This window comes from Oncorhynchus nerka, linkage group LG10 (assembly GCF_034236695.1).
Source record: "Oncorhynchus nerka isolate Pitt River linkage group LG10, Oner_Uvic_2.0, whole genome shotgun sequence".
NCBI classification, from domain to species: Eukaryota; Metazoa; Chordata; class Actinopteri; order Salmoniformes; family Salmonidae; genus Oncorhynchus; species Oncorhynchus nerka.
Window position 1 is genome coordinate 93,644,531 of NC_088405.1, and position 25,000 is coordinate 93,669,530.

At 45.0% G+C, this 25,000-nt stretch overlaps 1 protein-coding gene across 1 annotated transcript in view; it reads left to right on the forward strand.

Annotated features, from left to right (window-relative positions):
• Positions 1-25,000, forward strand: part of LOC115124695 (calcium/calmodulin-dependent protein kinase kinase 1-like) — a 154,928-nt gene that overhangs the window by 56,285 nt on the left and 73,643 nt on the right. The window contains exons 3-4 of the mRNA XM_065023946.1: positions 17,547-17,594; positions 24,905-24,958. Of these exons, the coding sequence (XP_064880018.1) occupies positions 17,547-17,594; positions 24,905-24,958 (102 nt within the window). The remainder of the gene's footprint in view (positions 1-17,546; positions 17,595-24,904; positions 24,959-25,000) is intronic.

The window sequence follows — 25,000 nt, forward strand, 5'->3', positions numbered from 1 at the left end:
CCCTCTGAAGCTTTAGCCACACCCATTCAGCATCGTCCACACCCTCTTAAGCTTTAGCCACACCCATTCAGCATCGTCCACACCCTCTTAAGCTTTAGCCACACCCATTCAGCATCGTCCACACCCTCTTAAGCTTTAGCCCCACCCATTCAGCATCGTCCACACCCTCTTAAGCTTTAGCCCCACCCATTCATCATCGTCCACACCCTCTGAAGCTTTAGCCCCACCTAATTCAACATCGTCCACACCCTCTTAAGCTTTAGCCCCACCCATTCAAGATCGTCCACACCCTCTTAAGCTTTAGCCCCTCCCATTCAGCATCGTCCATACCCTCTTAAGCTTTAGCCCCACCCATTCAGCATCGTCCACACCCTCTGAAGCTTTAGCCCCACCCATTCAGCATCGTCCACACCCTCTGAAGCTTTAGCTCCACCCATTCAGCATCGTCCACACCCTCTGAAGCTTTAGCCCCACCCATTCAGCATCGTCCACACCCTCTGAAGCTTTAGCCCCACCCATTCAGCATCGTCCACACCCTCTGAAGCTTTAGCCCCACCCATTCAGCATCGTCCACAACCTCTGAAGCTTTAGCCCCACCCATTCAGCATCGTCCACACCCTCTGAAGCTTTAGCCACACCCATTCAGCATCGTCCACACCCTCTTAAGCTTTAGCCCCACCCATTCAGCATCGTCCACACCCTCTTAAGCTTTAGCCCCACCCATTCAGCATCGTCCACACCCTCTGAAGCTTTAGCCCCACCCATTCAACATCATCCACACTCTCTTAAGCTTTAGCCCCACCCATTCAACATCGTCCACACCCTCTTAAGCTTTAGCCCCTCCCATTCAGCATCGTCCACACCCTCTGAAGCTTTAGCCCCACCCATTCAGCATCGTCCACACCCTCTGAAGCTTTAGCCCCTCCCATTCAGCATCGTCCATACCCTCTGAAGCTTTAGCCCCACCCATTCAGCATCGTCCACACCCTCTGAAGCTTTAGCCCCACCCATTCAGCATCGTCCACACCCTCTGAAGCTTTAGCCCCACCCATTCAGCATCGTCCACACCCTCTTAAGCTTTAGCCCCTCCCCTTCAGCATCGTCCACACCCTCTTAAGCTTTAGCCCCTCCCATTCAGCATCGTCCACACCATCTGAAGCTTTAGCCCCTCCCATTCAGCATCGTCCACACCCTCTGAAGCTTTAGCCCCGTCCATCTCCTTGTGTTCAGAGAGCAAACTTGACGCTCTGGCCGAAGATTTGTTTACCTCTGGATAACATGAAAACAGCCTAACCAGCGCTGGCAACAATTTCATTATGTTTTTTGCTGACGTTTACTGACACCGGTCATATTCAACAGGTGTTGTACACTGTACCTAGCTAGCTAGCTAAACAATTAACCTAGCTAGGTAAACAACATGTAAGATCACACACATCACGTCACACGTTAGCTAACGAGCCAGCCGCCTAACGTTAGCTAGGGACACTAGCTTGAAATGAAACAACTTTCTGTCAAAATTAGAAACATGTCATGTCTGAAAATGTAGCTAGCCGGACTATCTTACCCGTATGCATCATCATGCATGGTAGACGCGTCTCCTTGTCACGGATCCATGCCACAAATGCCCTTAGTTTGAAGATGTAATCCCATCTCCTTAGCTATCATTCTCCAACTCCACTGATTTCAAAACCCGAGCCTCCAGAAAGTGGAGAGCAACACTTATGCAACTACATTTTTTTTTTAAAAGACGCGTTCGACCGGATTACCAACACAGACTGTCCAGCTCAAATAGTCAAACGTCTTCTATATGGCAGACCAATCCGAACTCATCTCTCGGCATGTCTAGCCCACTCATTATCTCAGCCAATCATGGCTAGTGGGGAGGTTGTTGTCTTTTTATGGGGCTTAACCAAAAAAGGCTCGCAATTTAACAATTGTATTCATATTTTCAGATGGCATACAAGTTTGTAATTAAGGCACATGAAAGTGAAAGTATTTTTTAGTATTTTTTTTACATTCAAGCAGCTCTCCTGTGAAGTCGTGACTTGCGATTTACGCCTAGTTTCCTGAATCGGGTAACAAATGTAGATTTCCGCCTAATAAACCTACCCAAAAGTAACCGCTATTCACGTGTAATTACATGATTCTGCCAAAACTTGGTATATTTGGAGTGAAGACATCTGGGAGATGGTGAGGAAATTATCCGAAGATATATAGAAGTTACATAGTTCAGAATATACAAGATCAAACACACACAAAAATAACAGTTTCTTTGTTTATTTATTTTGAAAGTCATCTTTCATTGACAAGCTATAAGTGAATTATTGATGACTAGAGCTGGAAACACACATCAGATGGCTTCCAACATGTGAACAATATCTGCCCTGCATGTGCCTTAAAGTTATTGTTTACTATAAAAACAACAACACCAACCTCCCTCATACATTGTTTACTATAAAAACAACAACACCAACCTCCCTCATACATTGTTTACTATAAAAACAACAACACCAACCTCCCTCATACATTGTTTACTATAAAAACAACAATACCAACCTCCCTCATACATTGTTTACTATAAAAACAACAACACCAACCTCCCTCATACATTGTCTACTATAAAAACAACAACACCAACCTCCCTCATACATTGTTTACTATAAAAACAACAACACCAACCTCCCTCATACATTGTGGTGGTGTGTTTTCATAATATTTTTGATACACAAAGATATAGTCACTCGGTGGACATTCGATGTTGCCATTAAGTCATACATCATTAGAGAACATTGTCAATAGGCTAGATTTGTTCCCACCAACCTAAGGATTAATGTCATACCCCTCACGTAGCTACAGCTCAAACACAGACCAAAAGGAAGCTTACCTTGTAAAAGGTTTGCTGTTTGGTGAATTCGTTGTATAAAATACACATTTTGACTCTCAGGGCTGGTGATCAATAACGGTTGGTCACAGCCAGACACATAAGACGACCTCATGATCTGTGGAGTCCCGGCTTTTGGTGTGAATCAACGTATTCCTGTTTTATTTTGTTTATGCTTCACACCGCCAACCGGAACGTAGGTAGCAGCCATCTTGAAATGAGGTCATCGACTCGGCCTTCCCTTATACACTCGCATGCCCATATATGGTAGTAAGTCACACTGTAGATTTTAAGGCACAGCTCAATAGCAGAGAAACCATGTCTTTGCAGATGGGGAGTACAGATTACACAGATCCACAAAGAATTCGAAAACAAATCCAATTTTGAAAAACTCCCATATCTTTTGGGTGAAATTCCACAGTGTGCCATCACAGCAGCAATATTTGTGACCTGTTGCCACAAGAAAAGGGCAACCAGTGAAGAACAAACACCATTGTAAATACAACTCATATTTATGCTTATTCATTTTATCTTGTGTCCTTTAACTATTTGTACATTGTATATATATATATAATATGACATTTGTAATGTCTTTACTGTTTTGAAACTTCTGTATGTGTAATGTTTACTGTTAATTTTTGTTGTTTTTCACTTTATATATATTCACTTTGTATGTTGTCTACCTCACTTGCTTTGGCAATGTTAACACATGTTTCCCATGCCAATAAAGCCCTTGAATTGAAATTGAATTGAAAAAAATTGAGTACCGTTCTCATACCAGACTGAATTGAATACAAAAAAATCTAATAGGGTCCTCAAATATGGGACTTTACCTTTAAGAGGATTTATTAAAGGTTCTGTCTGTCTCTGGCTGTCAGCTTCTCAAAGACCAGAGGCTCTGGGTCTCAAAGGGCACGCTATTCACTATATAGTGCACTAATATAGCACCCTATTCCCTATATAGTGCACTACTATAGCACCCTATTCCCTATATAGTGCACTACTATAGCACCCTATCCCCTATATAGTGCACTACTATAGCACCCTATTCCCTATATAGTCCACTACTATAGCACCCTATTCCCTATATAGTGCACTACTATAGCACCCTATCCCCTATATAGTCCACTACTATAGCACCCTATTCCCTATATAGTCCACTACTATAGCACCCTATTCCCTATATAGTGCACTACTATAGCACCCTATTCCCTATATAGTGCACTACTATAGCACCCTATCCCCTATATAGTGCACTAATATAGCACCCTATTCCCTATATAGTGCACTACTATAGCACCCTATTCCCTATATAGTCCACTACTATAGCACCCTATTCCCTATATAGTCCACTACTATAGCACCCTATTCCCTATGTAGTGCACTACTATAGCACCCTATTCCCTATGTAGTGCACTACTATAGCACCCTATTCCCTATATAGTGCACTACTATAGCACCCTATCCCCTATATAGTGCACTAATATAGCACCCTATTCCCTATATAGTGCACTACTATAGCACCCTATTCCCTATATAGTGCACTACTATAGCACCCTATTCCCTATATAGTGCACTACTATAGCACCCTATCCGCTATATAGTGCACTACTACAGCACCCTAGTCCCTATATAGTGCACTACTATAGCACCCTATCCCCTATATAGTGCACTAATATAGCACCCTATTCCCTATATAGTGCACTACTGTAGCACCCTATTCCCTATATAGTGCACTACTATAGCACCCTATTCCCTATATAGTGCACTACTATAGCACCCTATCCGCTATATAGTGCACTACTACAGCACCCTAGTCCCTATATAGTGCACTACTATAGCACCCTATTCCCTATATAGTGCACTACTACAGCACCCTAGTCCCTATATAGTGCACTACTACAGCACCCTAGTCCCTATATAGTGCACTCCTTTTGACCAAAGCCCTGTGGGTAATAGGGTTTTACGGGGGACGCACCGAGGTTGTAGCCGTGCTGAGTGAGAGTGAACCAGGTTAACCTTGAATGGCATGGTGAGAGAGAGAGGAGGTTTTCCTCTTATTGACTTGGGGTATTTCAGCTTTAATATTGCAGATAGATTGTGGCTTCTATCAATGTCATTGTCTGCATCATTTCCAATCCCCCATATATATTTTTTGTAAATATACAGTGTATATACTTTTTTAAAGTATTGTTATTTTCCCCTAACTCTACCACCCTCCTCTAATTAGAGTAACTAATGGACAACAGCACTTAGGCCTATATGGGCTATATACATTTTACAGACACAGTATGTTTTACAATCTCTCTTCTTTCTGTCTCTCTCACACTCCGTCTCTGTCTTTCTCTCTTCTTTCTGTCTCTCTCACACTCCATCTCTGTCTTTCTCTCTCTTTCTGTCTCTCTCACACTCCGTCTCTGTCTTTCTCTCTCTTTCTGTCTCTCTCACACTCCGTCTCTGTCTTTCTCTCTCTTTCTGTCTCTCTCACACTCCATCTCTGTCTTTCTCTCTCTTTCTGTCTCTCTCACACTCCGTCTCTGTCTTTCTCTCTCTTTCTGTCTCTCTCACACTCCGTCTCTGTCTTTCTCTCTCTTTCTGTCTCTTTCACACTCCATCTCTGACATAATTTACAAACTAAGCGTTTATGTTTAGTGAGTCTGCCAGATCAGAGGCAATAAGGATGACCAGTGATGTTCTCTTGATAAGTGTGTGAATTTGACCATTTTCCTGTCAAAAGTAAGTACAGACCCCTAAATGTAGTACTTTAAAGTATTTCTACTTAAGTACTTTACTCCACTGCTCTCACACTACATCTCTCTCTCCCTTCCTCTCTCTCTCCCTTCCTCTCTCCCTCCCTTCCTCTCTCCCTGTCTCTCTTTCTCCCTTCCTTCCCCTCTCTCTCCCTCCCTTCCTTCCTCTCTCCCTGTCTCTCTCTCTCTCCCTCTCTCTCTCTCTCTCTCTCTCTCTCTCTCTCTCTCTCTCTCTCTCTTTCTCTCTCTCTCTCTCTCTCCCTCTCTCTCCCTTCCTCTCTCTCTCTCCCTTCCTCTCTCTCTCTCCCTTCCTCTCTCTCTCTCTCTTCCTCTCTCTCTCTCTCTCTCTCTCTCTTTCTCTCTCTCTCTCTCTCTCTCCCTTCCTCTATCTCTCTCCCTTCCTCTCTCCCTATCTTAGAGGGATGAACCTAATTATGGAGTCTCTTGTTTTGAAGCCGAGGATTAACCACAGTAATCCGAAGAGTAAAAAACCCAACAATGCAGCGATGCTTTAACAACAGATGATCTCAGCCACATCCACAACAGCATCCCACACCCACAACAGCATCACACACCCACAACCGTGTCTCATAGTTTTGATGTTTCAGTGGTATTAGGAACCTCTTTCTCTCTCTCTCTCTCTCGCTCTCTCTCTCTCTCTCTCTCTCTCTCTCTCTCTCTCTCTCTCTCTCTCTCGTCTCTCTCTCTTTCTCACTCTGCCCCCTCCATCTCTCTCCTCATTTTCAGACCACAGTGACAGCATCGCCTTCACACTTTTCAGAAAAAGCATGAGCAGCGTTTTGGCACCAATACATTTCCCTCTTCTATTAATTGGCTCATCACCCGATGCTCAGTACTGAAGGAGTAATGTCTGTTTAAGTGGGTTCCAGCCTCGCACAGTGCACTCAGGTGTGTCTCTCTGCCCTCACTAAGGTGTTGGAAGAAACTTTTGACCTCTGTCCCCTGCAGGGCCACTTTAATCTGAGGGACAGGCCCTCTATCCCCTGCAGGGCCACTTTAATCTGAGGGACAGAACCTCTCTCCCCTGCAGGGCCACTTTAATCTGAGGGACAGAACCTCTCTCCCCTGCAGGGCCACTTTAATCTGAGGGACAGAACCTCTCTCCCCTGCAGGGCCACTTCAAGGTGAGGGACAGAACCAAATGGAGACTTGTAAAATCACTGGGAAATCAGCTGGAAGCGATTCAAATTTAGGAAATCTGTTCCCAAGTATTCCCACGCGTAATTAGATCGACATTAGTGATTGTATTCCAAATGTAATAAGGGTTTTAAATGATTCTGCTTTTGTCAAATACTGTAGCTGTTTGTGCTGCTTGCATATTCCAGAGTTAGCCATCTTTGAGGCCGGATAACGTAACTCGTACGTAAAGGTTATTGATGTTGTTAGGTACAGCGGGAATTTTTCCTAAAATAGCTTTGTAAATGAAAAGAGAGCAATGTATCGACCTACGTGAAGTTAAAGAGAACCAACCTACTCTGGTAGAGAATACAGTGATGTCCTAAACCTGTGATAAAATGAAGTGCACTATGGGTATTGTCATGACGTTGGTCTGGGGGTAGGTTTAGGACATTCATAAATACCTCTTCCCCCCTTGTTCTACCCTACTGATGTTACATTTGAAAACCCCTATGTTTTGGTTTTTAACATAGAGATTCTGGCAACATCAGTAGGTGGGGGGAAATGAACTACATTCTGGTAATCCGAACAATTGCAGTGGGACTTTTTATTTTTATTTTTTTAACCTATATTTAACCAGGCAAGTCAGTTAAGAACAAATTCTTATTTTCAATGACAGCCTAGGAACAGTGGGTTAACTGCCTGTTCAGGGGCAGAACAACATATTTTTGTACCTTGTCAGCTCGGGGGGTTTGAACTTGCAACCTTCCGGTTACTAGTCCAACGCTCTAACCACTAGGCTACCCTGCCGCCCCTTAATGAATATGATGTCAGTTCGGTTGTCATCTGAGACATTCTCATCAATGATAAGATGACATAAACTCCACAGTGGAAAGTCTACACATCAGAGTTATCAGATTCACATGGAATTGTTGTTCAATTTAAATGTTTGAATATGAAATGTGTTTGTGATGGGATGAAATGTGATTTTAGCTTCTAAAATGTGACATGTGGGTTTTCATAAGATAGGGCTCTGCTCAATCAGTGGCCCGCCCTGTGAAGGGACATGGGCTATAAAACTTTTCAAACACGCCCTCCTCTCCCTTCCTATAATAACCAACAGGAAAGGAAAGGGAAGAAGAAGAATAAAGACAGGGACAGAAGAATAGAAAACATAATTGAATTTGACCACAGACCTATCCCGACGTATAAGCCCTTGACGACAACATAATTTCCTGTTCCAATGAGGTAGGATGACAGTCCTATGTCAGAATGGTTCAGATAATAACTACAGAACGAAGCCAACATCAGCGTGAGCTTTGGTTGCGAATGGTATGAACTTTGAACTCTTATTCACTACAGAAGTGATGCTTCCTAGCCGTTGAGTTAGCAACCGCAGCTGCAAACGCAGGTTAGGAAGGAACAGACCGAGTATACCACACAACGACGTTACTACAACGTATCCAATTGACCACCAGAGACATTCTTCAAAGGACTCGGATGGGCAACACGGCCTTCCATCTACCACCAACCTACCGAAGCACAGCTCAGAGTAAATATTTTTGCATTTTTATTTTCCAAATGGGCGGTAATTTAGAATGCATAAGATACTGTATAGCCCGGCTTCTTCCCTTTGTCCCTCAGTCTTCCCGCTCTTTCACTCAACCCAGCCCATTTTCTTTTGTGTAACAAGCTGTCATATCTGTTCCGCCCGGTAGGGACGTTTTCCTTTATGATGTAATTTGTAATCAAGTTATGATTAATTGTGTGTATGTGTAATTCTGTGTGATTAGTTAGGTAGTTAGTAAATAAATAATTCAACCCAATTTTGTTTTGCTGATTCAACTTGTTAGCCAGGGTTCGTGCAGATAAAATAATTTACAGATCAGATGAGACTGAATTAAGATGACGATTAATATTGACTGCTATTGATGTAAAATATTACTAGGTCTTTAAGAGTTTATTCGGAAGATAACAGCTCTATAAATATTATTTTGTGGTGCCCGACTCTCTAGTTAATTACATTTACATGATTAGCTCAATCAGGTGATATTAATTGTGGAGGAATTATAGAATAGCATGTCATATCACTTAATCCGGCATAGCCAAAGACACTACAGTATCTAGCAGCTTTAATGATGTGGCAGCTGCGTTCATATAGATGATGTTGCCGCGGTCTAGGAACGGTAGGAACATCGACTATTTAGCGAGAGGCTGGACCTATTTCTATAGAAGAAGCCAATTTTTATTCTCAGTTTCTTAACTAACAATATGCTTTTTAAAAGACAGCTTTTCATCGATCCAGATGCCCAGATATTTGTAACACGGACATGATCAATATACCATCCAAAGTACATTATGCTAAAGTCATTAGCATCATGTTGCAATGCGCTCTAGTAAACATTTAGCATTTTATCCTCATTCAATACTAGTTTTGGGGTCAATAAAGGTTTTCAATAATAGAATGGCAGTTTCAAGTTGTATTTGTTATATGTATATGATACACATGGTATACACTGTCCAATTAAATGCTGACCTGCAGGTCACAACCCCTGTTAACCCGTACAGGAAGTTACCGAATGAGGAACATGACATCCAGCCGCCCTGTAAGATACATCACATGACAAGAAATTATGAAATCAAAGGTTATGGGGGGGGTGGAGGAATGGATGAAATGGTGGGAGGGATAGCTGTGTCCTCTGAGTAGGGAGGGATAGCTGTGTCCTCTGAGTAGGGAGGGATAGCTGTGTCCTCTGAGTAGGGAGGGATAGCTGTGTCCTCTGAGTAGGGAGGGAGTAGGGAGGGATAGCTGTGTCCTCTGAGTAGGGAGGGATAGCTGTGTCCTCTGAGTAGGGAGGGATAGCTGTGTCCTCTGAGTAGGGAGGGATAGCTGTGTCCTCTGAGTAGGGAGGGATAGCTGTGTCCTCTGAGTAGGGAGGGATAGCTGTGTCCTCTGAGTAGGGAGGGATAGCTGTGTCCTCTGAGTAGGGAGGGATAGCTGTGACCTCTGAGTAGGGAGGGATAGCTGTGTCCTCTGAGTAGGGAGGGATAGCTGTGGAGGGATAGCTGTGTCCTCTGAGTAGGGAGGGATAGCTGTGTCCTCTGAGTAGGGAGGGATAGCTGTGTCCTCTGAGTAGGGAGGGATAGCTGTGTCCTCTGAGTAGGGAGGGATAGCTGTGTCCTCTGAGTAGGGAGGGATAGCTGTGACCTCTGAGTAGGGAGGGATAGCTGTGTCCTCTGAGTAGGGAGGGATAGCTGTGTCCTCTGAGTAGGGAGGGATAGCTGTGTCCTCTGAGTAGGGAGGGATAGCTGTGTCCTCTGAGTAGGGAGGGATAGCTGTGTCCTCTGAGTAGGAAGGGATAGCTGTGTCCTCTGAGTAGGGAGGGATAGCTGTATTTTATTTTCTTCTGTCCATCTCTCTCTCTCTCTCTCTCTCTCTTTCTTTCTCTCTCTGTCTCTCTCTCTTTCTTTCTCTCTCTCTCTCTCTCAATTCAATTCAATTCAAGGGCTTTATTGGCATGGGAAACATGTGTTAACATTGCCAAAGCAAGTGAGGTAGATAATATATCAAGTGAATATATAAAGGGAAATAAACAATACAAATTAACAGTAAACATTACACATACAGAAGTTTAAAAACAATAAAGACATTACAAATGTCATAGTATATATATATACAGTGTTTTAACAATGTACAAATGGTAAAGGACACAAGATAAAAGAAATAAGCATAAATATGGGTTGTATTTACAATGGTGTGTGTTCTTCACTGGTTGCCCTTTTCTCGTGGCAACAGGTCACAAATCTTGCTGCTGTGATGGCACACTGTAGAATTTCACCCAGTAGATATGGGAGTTTATCAAAATTGGATTTGTTTTCGAATTCTTTGTGGATCTGTGTAATCTGAGGGAAATATGTCTCTCTAATATGGTCATACATTGGGCAGGAGGTTAGGAAGTGCAGCTCAGTTTCCACCTAATTTTGTGGGCAGTGAGCACATAGCCTGTCTTCTCTTGAGAGCCATGTCTGCCTACAGCAGCCTTTCTCAATAGCAAGGCTATGCTCACTGGGTCTGTACATAGTCAAAGCTTTCCTTAATTTTGGGTCAGTCACAGTGGTCAGGTATTCTGCCACTGTGTACTCTCTGTTTAGGGCCAAATAGCATTCTAGTTTGCTCTGTTTTTTTTGTTAATTCTTTCCAATGTCAAGTAATTATCTTTTTGTTTTCTCATGATTTGGTTGGGTCTAATTGTGCTGCTGTCCTGGGGCTCTGAGACAGAGCCTCTCTCTGTCTCTCTCTTTCTGTCTCTCTCTGTCTCTGTCTCTTTCTCTCTCTCTCTCTCTCTCTGTCTCTGTCTCTCTCTCTCTCTCTCTGTCTCTCTCGGTCTCTCTGTCTCTCTCTCTCTCTCTCTCTCTTGCTCTCTCTCTCTCTCTCTCTCTCGGTGCATGCTGGGTGTTTTTGGAGTTTGGGTGTTTGGTGTGGAGAGCTCTATCCTAACTAACTTTCTTGATTCTTTTCTTTACATGTTATTTTCTATGGTGGAGGGTTAATGCAATATTTGTTTTTAGCGGTATCCAAAGTTTTTTTTCAAAGTTAGGGTGGAAGAGGACAGAGTAACTTTCCTGGGGGTTGGAAGGTGTTGTGTGCGCAATGGCTTCTCAGCCTAGCGCGGAGGAGACGCTGTCGATACAGCATGGATTCAGGTGTGTTCCTGAGAACGGAGTTAAGGTGGAGGAGGTTCTGCTCGCGGTCGGTGAACAGGTAGGAGCTGAGTTTATACATTCTGCTTCTAGAATGAACAAAGCGGTGGTTGTGTTCATGAAAAGGGCTAATTTGGTCGGTAGGCTAATTGCTAGCGGAATATTTGTAAGGGATGTGTTGGTGTCAATTTCACCTCTCTCTACCCCTTCAACAAGAGTTGTAGTGGCAAATTTGCCTCCGTTTATTACGGATGATCAAATTAGGAAAGAGCTGAGTCGTTTTGGTAAGTTTGCTAGCGGTTTCCGTGTACTGTCAGCAGGTTTTCAGGCAGATGCCGTTAAGCACGTTGTTTCGTTCAGGAGGCAAGTGTTTATGTTTCTGAACAATAATGAGCAACAGCTAAATGTGCATTTTAAAGTGAGGCATGGGGAGGGGCTCTATGCAGGTTTTGCCAGCACAGATAGTCTACGGTGTTTTGAATGTGGGGATTTGGGGCACAAGAGCTTTGCGTGCCCACATAAAGGCCATAGACAAAATGAGGGTACTAGCGCAAGTGGGGGAAATCGAGGTCAAAATGCAGGGGGTAAGGAGATGCAGACAGCAGAGGCTGGGCCTAGTCAGTCTAGAGATGGTGGTGTAGATGAGGCTGGGTCTAGTCAGGCTAGAGATGGTGGGGTAGTGGAGGCTGGGTCTAGTCAGGCTAGAGATGGTGGAGAAGCAGAGGCTGGGTCTAGTCAGGCTAGAGATGGTGGTGCAGATGAGGCTGGCCCTAGTCATGCTATGGAGGGTGGTGCAGATGATGCTGGGCCTAGTCATGCTATGGAGGGTGGTGTAGCTGAGGCTGGCCCTAGTCATGCTATGGAGGGTGGTGCAGATGATACTGCGTCTAGTCAGGTTATTCTAGTGGATGAGGAGAGTATAGTGGGGAAGTGTAAGAGATTAGGGGGGGGGAGGAGGAGGATGTCAAGAGGAAAAGGAAAAAGGGTGTGGACAAAGGCACCATGGAAATGTTGCCTGTTGCTGTGGGTGAGGCCCTAACCAGAGAGAAAGGGCAGGTGGTCAGGGTGGGAGATAGAGAAGAGGAGGAAAGTGAGTCTGAGGAAGAGGATGAGGAGTTATTTTTTTCAGACTCCTCTTCAATTGGCCCGGAGCTGACAGCCAGTCAACCAGAGGGGTCTAAGTACACATTGAGAGAACTGACAAGGTTCCTGAATGAGACTAAGGGGAAAAAAGTTAATCTTGAGGCTTTTTTCCCTGATCCTAGAAAGTTTGTAAGATCAGTACAACATGCTATGAGTAATGAGGGGCATGGTGTCCTCTCACCCAGGAAACGGTTTAGGTTGAGGAAGTGGGTCACAACAGTGCGTAAAGGTTTACCTTCAGACACTGTTTAAATGTTTAATTTCTTACTGACACTGGGGCTTTTTGAGCTTTGCTATTGGTCTATCTCTCTGCTGGTTTTTCTCCCACTTCTTATGGAGACTCTTCGGGTAGGCTCGCTCAATATAAATGGCGCCAGAGATGCGGGAAAGAGGAGTGTGTTGGGTGAATATGTAAAACAAAATGTGGTGGTGAATGAAGTTGATTGGGGGCTCTGGTGGAAAGGGGCAAGTGTGTTGAGCCATGGGACAAATCTTAGTGCAGGGGTGGCAGTCCTTTTTGCACCGGGTCTGGCTGTAAAAATTTGCTCCTCAAAGGAGGTGCGTAGGGGTAGGTTGCTTGTTGTTAAAGCAGAAATTAACAACATGTGTTTTGTCTTTATAAATGTGTATGCGCCTAACACAGGGAGAGAAAGAGGGGTTCTATTTGGGAGTCTTAGACAGGAACTCTCACAAGTAGCGCCTGAGGAGACGCTGGTGATCGGAGGTGACTGGAACTGTACAATGGATTTTACAAAAGACAGAAATGGGGAAGAGCCTCATTCAGTGTCAGTGGGAGTGTTAAGGGACATCTTTAATCAGTTTGACCTAGTGGATGTTTGGAGAACTAAACATCCAAACACAAGACAGTATACGTGGGTGAAGGTTTTTGGGGCTAGGGTGAGTGCAGCTCGACTTGATCGTTTTTACATGTCCAGGAATCAGAGCAATAGGCTGCTGGGTGCTACCATTCTCCCAGTGGGGTTTTCGGATCACCACATAAGCATGGCTGTCTATTTCACCAGGGCCCCGGCAGGCATCTTATTGGAAGTTCAATGTAAAGCTCTTACAAGATGCCACTTTTTGCTCAGGTTTCCAGACTTTTTGGGAAAGATGGGGGCAGCGAAGAGAGGAGTATGAGTCTCTGAGTCAATGGTGGGATGTGGGGAAAGTGCAAATTCGGCTTTTCTGTCAACAGTACACAGCTCTCTCATCCTCAGAGGCTAGGAGAGTATTGGGGGAACTAGAGCGGTGTATTAGTGAGATGGAGGTAGAGATGGTGGGGCAAGGCAATGTAGGCCTCCAGGCTAACTTAGCCGAATTACGTAGGGACCTGGGCAGTTTTTTCCAGGTTAAAGCAAAGGGAGCACTTGTAAGAGCTAGGTTCTCCATGCTCAAGGAGATGGATGCTCCCAGCTCCTTCTTCTTTGGTTTGGAAAGACAGAGCAGTGAAGCCAAGGGTATGCATTGTCTACGGCTGTCTGATGGGCGGGTGACCTCTGTGGTGGGGGAGATGCGGGAGCGGACTGTGGAGTTTTATACTGAATTGTATAGGGCAGAAATGTGTGATCCTATGTGTGCTCAGGTCTTGTTCGCAGGACTCCCTAAGCTCTCTCGGGCACAGAGGGATGAAATGGACATTCCTCTGTTGTCACATGAACTGGCAGAGGCAGTAACCCAGATGTCCCCGGTCGTGCACCCGGGGTAGATGGACTTCCAGTGGAATTTTACAAAAAATTCTGGGGAACAATTGGACAGGATTTCTTTTGCGTGTTGCGTGAATGCGTCGGGGTAGGAGAGTTGCCGATGAGCTGCCGTCGGGCGGCTCTGACTCTCCTGCACAAAAAAGGGGACTTGTGTGAACTTAAGAACTGGAGGCCTGTGGCATTACTCTGTGCGGACTACAAGATTTTTGCCAAGGTCCTCTCTAACAGACTGAAGTCCCATCTGGACTCTATAATACACAAGGACCAGACATATTGTGTACCGGGACGCTCAATCACGGACAACTTGTTCTTGATTAGGGACACGTTGGACTTGTCGAGAGGTTCTAATGTGAACTTTGGACTGGTCTCTTTAGATCAAGAGAAGGCTTTTGATAGAGTGGATCATGAGTATCTGTTTAATGTGATGTCTGTGTTTGGGTTTGGGAAGAGTTTTGTGACCTGTGTGAAGCTGTTGTATGCTGGGGCATCATGTATGGTTAAGGTGGGAGGGGGGCTCAGTAGGCCAGTCTGGGTGAGACGGGGCATTAGACAAGGATGCCCTCTATCTGGGCAGCTGTACACAATAGCCATTGAGCCTTTTTAGGACTGCTACGCAGGAGACTGCGGGGAGTGTGCTGGACAGGCATGGATGTGGTGACAGGAATAGCAGTCTCAGCATATGCAGATGATGTTTCTGTGATGGTCAGGGATGGGCAAGATATGCAGGAACTAGAGACCAGTCTGAAGGTGTACGAGGGAGCTTCATCAGCTAAGGTAAACTGGGGAAAGAGCAAAGCTCTGTTATGTGGGGCATGGGGGATAGGGCTCCTCCTCTGCTTCCAGGGGTTTGCAGTGGGGTTGTGAAGGGCTTAAAGTGTTGGGGGTGTACCTGGGCTCGGAGAGGTGGGTCAGCAAGAACTGGGAGGGGCTGTCACAGGCAGTGGTGTCAAGACTGGCCAGGTGGAGGTGGCTCCTGTCCCAAGTGTCATATAGAGGGAGGGTGCTGATAATCAACAACCTGGTGGCATCTTCCTTGTGGCATAAACTGGCTGTCCTCAACCCCCCCGCCGGTCTGCTTGCAGACCTGCAACGCAAGCTGGTGGATTTCTTTTGGTCGGGACATCACTGGCTGAAGGCAGCAGTTTTGTACATGACCGTCCACGAAGGAGGACAGGGCCTGGTGGAACTGGAGAGCAGGATGGCTGCTTTCCGACTAAAGGCGGTGCAGAGACTGCTGTACCACACTGATGTTGGCAGGAGGGAACCAGCATGCGCGCTGCTGAGAGCTGGCGGATTAGGGTTGGACCGGCAGCTGTTCCTTATGAAGCTGGTGAGGCTGAGTACAGCAGGTCTCTCAGAGTTTTACTCTGCGGTGCTGAGGGCCTGGCAGCTGCTAAGGTCCACACGAGAAGGGGGTGTGGAGCCTGGGCAGTGGGTGTGGGAGGAGCCTATCTTCCACAACCCAGCCATCCCTTTGAGATCGGTTCAGTCGGCCACCCTGCAGAGGAAACTGATGGCAGGGGGTTTACAAAGGCTGGGTGACCTGAGACTGCTGGGAGAGGAGGGGTGGAAAACCCCGGAGGTCTTGGCGCAACAAACAGGAATAACGTCTCTTAAGCTGCTGGAGAGATTCCTGGAGGAGGTCCAGGAGGCACTGTCTGAGCCGGTAAGGGGGGTGTTTGAGAGGCCAAAGGGAGAGGGGTCACCAATGTTCCCACCACTGCAGGTGACGGCAGAGACTGGAGACTGGCAAGGGGGTCTGGAGGACTTGTTAGATTTTAACACTCCGAGCCTGGGGGAGTTTGAGGGGGTGGGAGGTAAAGCCCTCTACAACCTCTGCGTTAAGGTTAGGAGCATTAGAAGCCTAACAGGAGTGAAGGCACATCAGTGGCAGGCGGTATGTGGGGCGGAGAGTATGGTGGGTTTTAGATGGAGGGCGCTCTACAAACCCCCAGTACCAAAGAGGTCAGGGGACCTCCAGTGGAGGGTTCTTTATGGAGCCCTGGCCACTAACAGCTGGTTGGCACGGGTTGATCCGGGAATTGGGCAGGGGTGTCCTTTCTGTCAAATGAAAGAAACTGTAATTCATGTGTTTTCTGTGTGCACCAGGTTAATGCCATTAATGTCTCTGTTGGAATGTCTGTGTGACAGGTTGGGGGTGGTTTTTGCTGTTGGGATGTTTATAATGGGATACAGGTATTCGAGTAAGGAGAAAGAAAAATGTGTTTTGTTGAATTTTCTGTTTGCTCAGGCAAAGTTAGCTATTTGGCTAACAAGGAGGAACAGGGTCAAAGGTGGGGGGATAACAGACCCTTTACTACTGTTTAATGGGATGGTCTCTGCGCTCCTTAGGGTTGAGTTTGAGTTCTATAAAATGATCAAATGTGTGGAGATGTTTGAGGAGATATGGTGTGTTGGGGGGGCTGTCTGTATTGCTGGGGAAGATGTTTTTGGATATACGGTTGTAGGAGAGGGTTTTTGTGTATGGTGATTTGTACAGGATATATTTTTATTTTATTTTTTATTTTAGGAGTGGGGGGGTGAGTTTTAAATGAATTGAGAATGTTTCAATAAAGAAAGACCAAAAGTCAAAAAAGTCTCTCTCTCTGTCTCTCTATCTCTCTCTCTCTCGACCCAACAGAGCAGGGCTCCTCTCTCTGCCTTGTCCCTGGTTGACTGTCCCTGGTTGACTGACCCTGGTTGAGTGCATGCAGTATCAGTGGTTGCTATGGAGCTCAGAATCATCCGTTTAAACAGCTCTGTGATGGATCTGTGATTATTATTATTTGACCCTGCTGGTCATTTATGACCATTTGAACATCTTGGCCATGTTCTGTTATAATCTCCACCCGGCACAGCCAGAAGAGGACTGGTCACCCCTCATAGCCTGGTTCCTCTCTAGGTTTCTTCCTAGGTTTTTGCCTTTCTAGGGAGTTTTTCCTAGCCACCGTGCTTCTACACCTGCATTGCTTGCTTTGAGATATCAGCTGATGTAAGAAGGGCTATATAAATACATTTGATTTGATCTGTGACTGTAAACAGAATTGAGTGACCGTACACATCACTACTGCCGTCTCTATGAGCTCGGCGGTGAAGAACATTTTGTTCATGTGTCCAAGGCTGTATTTTAGTCATCCAAATGGTTTATTTCTCTCCGCAGGGCGGATGTCGTTCTATCATATGTTGTCGTTAACAAATGTTCTCCCTTTTCTTGTCTTCCTCCTGCTTCAGGACTGTATCCAGCTGAACCAGTACAAGCTGAAGAGTGAGATCGGCAAGGTGAGCCTAGACCTAACGCAGAACACCCTGGATTTAATTATTCTCTTTCTGATATTGATATAGCGTGTTTCTTTACCATTGTGTCCCCGTTGTATCGAACTGTCTCCCATTGATTATACAGTCTGTTATGATTAACACCAAAGACAAATCAATATTATCCCTGGGCGGAATAGCCCATGTTCAATTACCTTATGTCAACCCTGCTGGTGTTATCCGGGCGCTGCCTCTGTCTCTGTCTGTCTGGGTCTTTCTCTGTCTGGATCTGTCTGGGTCTATCTCTGTCTGGGTCTGTGTCTGTCTGGGTCTGTCTCTGTCTGGGTCTGTGTCTGTCTGGGTCTATCTCTGTCTGGGTCTATCTCTGTCTGGGTCTGTGTCTGTCTGGATCAATCTCTGTCTGGGTCTTTGTCTGTCTGGGTCTGTGTCTGTCTGGGTCTGTCTGGGTCTATCTCTGTCTGGATCTGTCTGGGTCTATCTTTGTCTGGGTCTGTCTGGGTCTATCTCTGTCTGGATCTGTCTGGGTCTATCTTTGTCTGGGTCCATCTCTGTCTGGGTCTATCTCTGTCTGGGTCTGTCTGGGTCTATCTTTGTCTGGGTCTGTCTGGGTCTATCTCTGCCTGGATCTGTCTGGGTCTATGTTTGTCTGGGTCCATCTCTGTCTGGGTCTGTGTCTGTCTGGGTCTGTCTCTGTCTGGGTCTGTCTCTGTCTGGGTCTGTGTCTGTTTGGGTCTGTGTCTGTCTGGGTCTGTCTGGGTCTGTGTCTGTCTGGGTCTATCTCTGTCTGGGTCTATCTCTGTCTGGGTCTGTCTCTGTCTGGGTCTGTCTCTGTCTGGGTCTGCCTTGTCAATCAGTACAGGCTTATGTGACAATCTCCATTTAAAGGGCCTACACTATAATAACATAGAGAGATGTCCATGAAGCATCTCATCCTGTTTCCTCTGACTACTGAATGCTTTGATGTGAACTTGAATCCTACGGTAGAGCGTGTCCATGAAGCATCTCATCCTGTTTCCCCTGACTACTGAATGCTTTGATGTGAACTTGAATCCTACGGTAGAGCGTGTCCATGAAGCATCTCATCCTGTTTCCTCTGACTACTGAATGCTTTGATGTGAACTTGAATCCTACGGTAGAGCGTGTCCATGAAGCATCTCATCCTGTTTCCCCTGACTACTGAATGCTTTGATGTGAACTTGAATCCTACGGTAGAGCGTGTCCATGAAGCATCTCATCCTGTTTCCCCTGACTACTGAATGCTTTGATGTGAACTTGAATCCTACGGTAGAGCGTGTCCATGAAGCATCTCATCCTGTTTCCCCTGACTACTGAATGCTTTGATGTGAACTTGAATCCTAAGGTAGAGCGTGTCCATGAAGCATCTCATCCTGTTTCCCCTGACTACTGAATGCTTTGATGTGAACTTGAATCCTACGGTAGAGCGTGTCCATGAAGCATCTCATCCTGTTTCCCCTGACTACTGAATGCTTTGATGTGAACTTGAATCCTACGGTAGAGCGTGTCCATGAAGCATCTCATCCTGTTTCCCCTGACTACTGAATGCTTTGATGTGAACTTGAATCATACGGTAGAGCGTGTCCATGAAGCATCCCATCCTGTTTCCCCTGACTACTGAATGCTTTGATGTGAACTTGAATCATACGGTAGAGCGTGTCCATGAAGCATCTCATCCTGTTTCCCCTGACTACTGAATGCTTTGATGTGAACTTGAATCCTACGGTAGAGCGTGTCCATGAAGCATCTCATCCTGTTTCCTCTGACTACTGAATGCTTTAGAACACTGGGACTGGGACTGGGGTAGAGCGTGTCCATGAAGCATCTCATCCTGTTTCCCCTGACTACTGAATGCTTTAGAACACTGGGACTGGGGTAGAGCGTGTCCATGAAGCATCTCATCCTGTTTCCTCTGACTACTGAATGCTTTGATGTGAACTTGAATCCTACGGTAGAGCGTGTCCATGAAGCATCTCATCCTGTTTCCTCTGACTACTGAATGCTTTGATGTGAACTTGAATCCTACGGTAGAGCGTGTCCATGAAGCATCTCATCCTGTTTCCTCTGACTACTGAATGCTTTGATGTGAACTTGAATCCTACGGTAGAGCGTGTCCATGAAGCATCTCATCCTGTTTCCCCTGACTACTGAATGCTTTGATGTGAACTTGAATCCTACGGTAGAGCGTGTCCATGAAGCATCTCATCCTGTTTCCCCTGACTACTGAATGCTTTGATGTGAACTTGAATCCTACGGTAGAGCGTGTCCATGAAGCATCTCATCCTGTTTCCCCTGACTACTGAATGCTTTGATGTGAACTTGAATCCTACGGTAGAGCGTGTCCATGAAGCATCTCATCCTGTTTCCTCTGACGACTGAATGCTTTGATGTGAACTTGAATCATACGGTAGAGCGTGTCCATGAAGCATCTCATCCTGTTTCCTCTGACTACTGAATGCTTTGATGTGAACTTGAATCCTACGGTAGAGCGTGTCCATGAAGCATCTCATCCTGTTTCCCCTGACTACTGAATGCTTTGATGTGAACTTGAAATGCGTGTCCATGAAGCATCTCATCCTGTTTCCCCTGAACTAGAGCGTGTCCATGAAGCATCTCATCCTGTTTCCCCTGAACTGAATGCTTTGATGTGTAGAGCGTGTCCATGAAGCATCTCATCCTGTTTCCCCTGACTACTGAATGCTTTGATGTGAACTTGAATCCTACGGTAGAGCGTGTCCATGAAGCATCTCATCCTGTTTCCTCTGACTACTGAATGCTTTGATGTGAACTTGAATCCTACGGTAGAGCGTGTCCATGAAGCATCTCATCCTGTTTCCCCTGACTACTGAATGCTTTGATGTGAACTTGAATCCTACGGTAGAGCGTGTCCATGAAGCATCTCATCCTGTTTCCCTGACTACTGAATGCTTTGATGTGAACTTGAATCCTACGGTAGAGCGTGTCCATGAAGCATCTCATCCTGTTTCCCCTGACTACTGAATGCTTTGATGTGAACTTGAATCCTAAGGTAGAGCGTGTCCATGAAGCATCTCATCCTGTTTCCCCTGACTACTGAATGCTTTGATGTGAACTTGAATCCTACGGTAGAGCGTGTCCATGAAGCATCTCATCCTGTTTCCCCTGACTACTGAATGCTTTGATGTGAACTTGAACTACGGTAGAGCGTGTCCATGAAGCATCTCATCCTGTTTCCCTGACTACTGAATGCTTTGATGTGAACTTGAATCATACGGTAGAGCGTGTCCATGAAGCATCTCATCCTGTTTCCCTGACTACTGAATGCTTTGATGTGAACTTGAATCCTACGTGTCCATGAAGCATCTCATCCTGTTTCCCCTGACTACTGAATGCTTTGATGTGAACTTGAATCCTACTGAAGCATCTCATCCTGTTTACCCTGACTACTGAATGCTTTGATGTGAACTTGAATCCTACGGTAGAGCGTGTCCATGAAGCATCTCATCCTGTTTCCTCTGACTACTGAATGCTTTGATGTGAACTTGAATCCTACGGTAGAGCGTGTCCATGAAGCATCTCATCCTGTTTCCCCTGACTACTGAATGCTTTGATGTGAACTTGAATCCTACGGTAGAGCGTGTCCATGAAGCATCTCATCCTGTTTCCCTGACTACTGAATGCTTTGATGTGAACTTGAATCCTACGGTAGAGCGTGTCCATGAAGCATCTCATCCTGTTTCCCCTGACTACTGAATGCTTTGATGTGAACTTGAATCCTACGGTAGAGCATCTCATCCGTTTTCCCCTGACTACTGTCCATGAAGCATCTCATCCTGTTTCCCCTGACTACTGAATGCTTTGATGTGAACTTGAATCATACGGTAGAGCGTGTCCATGAAGCATCTCATCCTGTTTCCCCTGACTACTGAATGCTTTGATGTGAACTTGAATCCTACGGTAGAGCGTGTCCATGAAGCATCTCATCCTGTTTCCTCTGACTACTGAATGCTTTAGAACACTGGGACTGGGACTGGGGTAGAGCGTGTCCATGAAGCATCCCATCCTGTTTCCCCTGACTACTGAATGCTTTGATGTGAACTTGAATCATACGGTAGAGCGTGTCCATGAAGCATCTCATCCTGTTTCCCCTGACTACTGAATGCTTTGACTGAACTTGAATCCTACGGTAGAGCGTGTCCATGAAGCATCTCATCCTGTTTCCTCTGACTACTGCTTTAGAACACTGGGACTTGATGTGATCTCACTTGACTACTGAATGCTTTAGAACACTGGGACTGGGGTAGAGCGTGTCCATGAAGCATCTCATCCTGTTTCCTCTGACTACTGAATGCTTTGATGTGAACTTGAATCCTACGGTGAGCGTGTCCATGAAGCATCTCATCCTGTTTCCTCTGACTACTGAATGCTTTGATGTGAACTTGAATCCTACGGTAGAGCGTGTCCATGAAGCATCTCATCCTGTTTCCTCTGACTACTGAATGCTTTGATGTGAACTTGAATCCTACGGTAGAGCGTGTCCATGAAGCATCTCATCCTGTTTCCCCTGACTACTGAATGCTTTGATGTGAACTTGAATCCTACGGTAGAGCGTGTCCATGAAGCATCTCATCCTGTTTCCCCTGACTACTGAATGCTTTGATGTGAACTTGAATCCTACGGTAGAGCGTGTCCATGAAGCATCTCATCCTGTTTCCCCTGACTACTGAATGCTTTGATGTGAACTTGAATCCTACGGTAGAGCGTGTCCATGAAGCATCTCATCCTGTTTCCCCTGACTACTGAATGCTTTGATGTGAACTTGAATCCTACGGTAGAGCGTGTCCATGAAGCATCTCATCCTGTTTCCCCTGACTACTGAATGCTTTGATGTGAACTTGAATCCCTACGGTAGAGCGTGTCCATGAAGCATCTCATCCTGTTTCCCCTGACTACTGAATGCTTTGATGTGAAGCAGCGTGTCCATGAAGCATCTCATCCTGTTTCCCCTGACTACTGAATGCTTTGATGTGAACTTGAACGTGTCCATGAGCATCATCCTGTTTCCCCTGACTACTGAATGCTTTGATGTGAACTTGAATCATACGGAGCGTGTCCATGAAGCATCCCATCCTGTTTCCCCTGACTACTGAATGCTTTGATGTGAACTTGAATCATACGGTAGAGCGTGTCCATGAAGCATCTCATCCTGTTTCCCCTGACTACTGAATGCTTTGATGTGAACTTGAATCCTACGGTAGAGCGTGTCCATGAAGCATCTCATCCTGTTTCCTCTGACTACTGAATGCTTTAGAACACTGGGACTGGGACTGGGGTAGAGCGTGTCCATGAAGCATCTCATCCTGTTTCCCCTGACTACTGAATGCTTTAGAACACTGGGACTGGGGTAGAGCGTGTCCATGAAGCATCTCATCCTGTTTCCCCTGACTACTGAATGCTTTGATGTGAACTTGAATCCTACGGTAGAGCGTGTCCATGAAGCATCTCATCCTGTTTCCCCTGACTACTGAATGCTTTGATGTGAACTTGAATCCTACGGTAGAGCGTGTCCATGAAGCATCTCATCCTGTTTCCCCTGACTACTGAATGCTTTGATGTGAACTTGAATCCTACGGTAGAGCGTGTCCATGAAGCATCTCATCCTGTTTCCTCTGACGACTGAATGCTTTGATGTGAACTTGAATCATACGGTAGAGCGTGTCCATGAAGCATCTCATCCTGTTTCCTCTGACTACTGAATGCTTTGATGTGAACTTGAATCCTACGGTAGAGCGTGTCCATGAAGCATCTCATCCTGTTTCCCCTGACTACTGAATGCTTTGATGTGAACTTGAATCCTACGGTAGAGCGTGTCCATGAAGCATCTCATCCTGTTTCCTCTGACTACTGAATGCTTTAGAACACTGGGACTGGGACTGGGGTAGAGCGTGTCCATGAAGCATCTCATCCTGTTTCCCCTGACTACTGAATGCTTTAGAACACTGGGACTGGGGTAGAGCGTGTCCATGAAGCATCTCATCCTGTTTCCTCTGACTACTGAATGCTTTGATGTGAACTTGAATCCTACGGTAGAGCGTGTCCATGAAGCATCTCATCCTGTTTCCTCTGACTACTGAATGCTTTGATGTGAACTTGAATCCTACGGTAGAGCGTGTCCATGAAGCATCTCATCCTGTTTCCTCTGACTACTGAATGCTTTGATGTGAACTTGAATCCTACGGTAGAGCGTGTCCATGAAGCATCTCATCCTGTTTCCCCTGACTACTGAATGCTTTGATGTGAACTTGAATCCTACGGTAGAGCGTGTCCATGAAGCATCTCATCCTGTTTCCCCTGACTACTGAATGCTTTAGAACACTGGGACTGGGGTAGAGCGTGTCCATGAAGCATCTCATCCTGTTTCCTCTGACTACTGAATGCTTTAGAGCACTGGGACTGGGGTGAATTTCTAAGAGGTGTTCCGTTCCACAGATGATTCATTCAAACTAGATGAACCCAACAGAGATACTCTGTAATAACATAGAGAGAAACACTGTAATAAAATAGAGAGATACACTATAATAACACTCTAATAACATAGAGATACACTATAATAACATAGAGATACACTATAATAAAATAGAGAGATACACTATAATAACACTCTAATAACATAGAACTACACTATAATAACATAGAGATACACTATAATAACATAGAAAGATACACTATAATAACATAGAGATACACTATAATAACATAGAGATACACTATAATAACATAGGGAGATAAACTATAATAACATAGAGATACACTATAATAACATAGAGATACACTATAATAACATAGAGAGATACACTATAATAACATAGAGATACACACTATAATAACATAGAGATACACTATAATAACATAGAGATACACCATAATAACATAGAGAGATACACTATAATAACATAGAAAGACACACTATAATAACATAGAGACACACTATAATAACATAGAGATACACTATAATAACATAGAAAGATACACTATAATAACATAGAGATACACTATAATAACATAGAGATACACTATAATAACATAGGGAGATAAACTATAATAACATAGAGATACACTATAATAACATAGAGATACACTATAATAACATAGAGAGATACACTATAATAACATAGAGATACACACTATAATAACATAGAGATACACTATAATAACATAGAGATACACTATAATAACATAGAGATACACTATAATAACATAGAGAGATGGACTAAATATACTGCATTATTGACATGTCTCTCTCCTCTCCTGTGACTTTGCAGGGCTCCTACGGGGTTGTCAAACTGGTCTACAATGACAATGATGACAATCACTATGTAAGTGACCAGCGTGTGTGTGTGTGGTGTGTGTATGTGTGT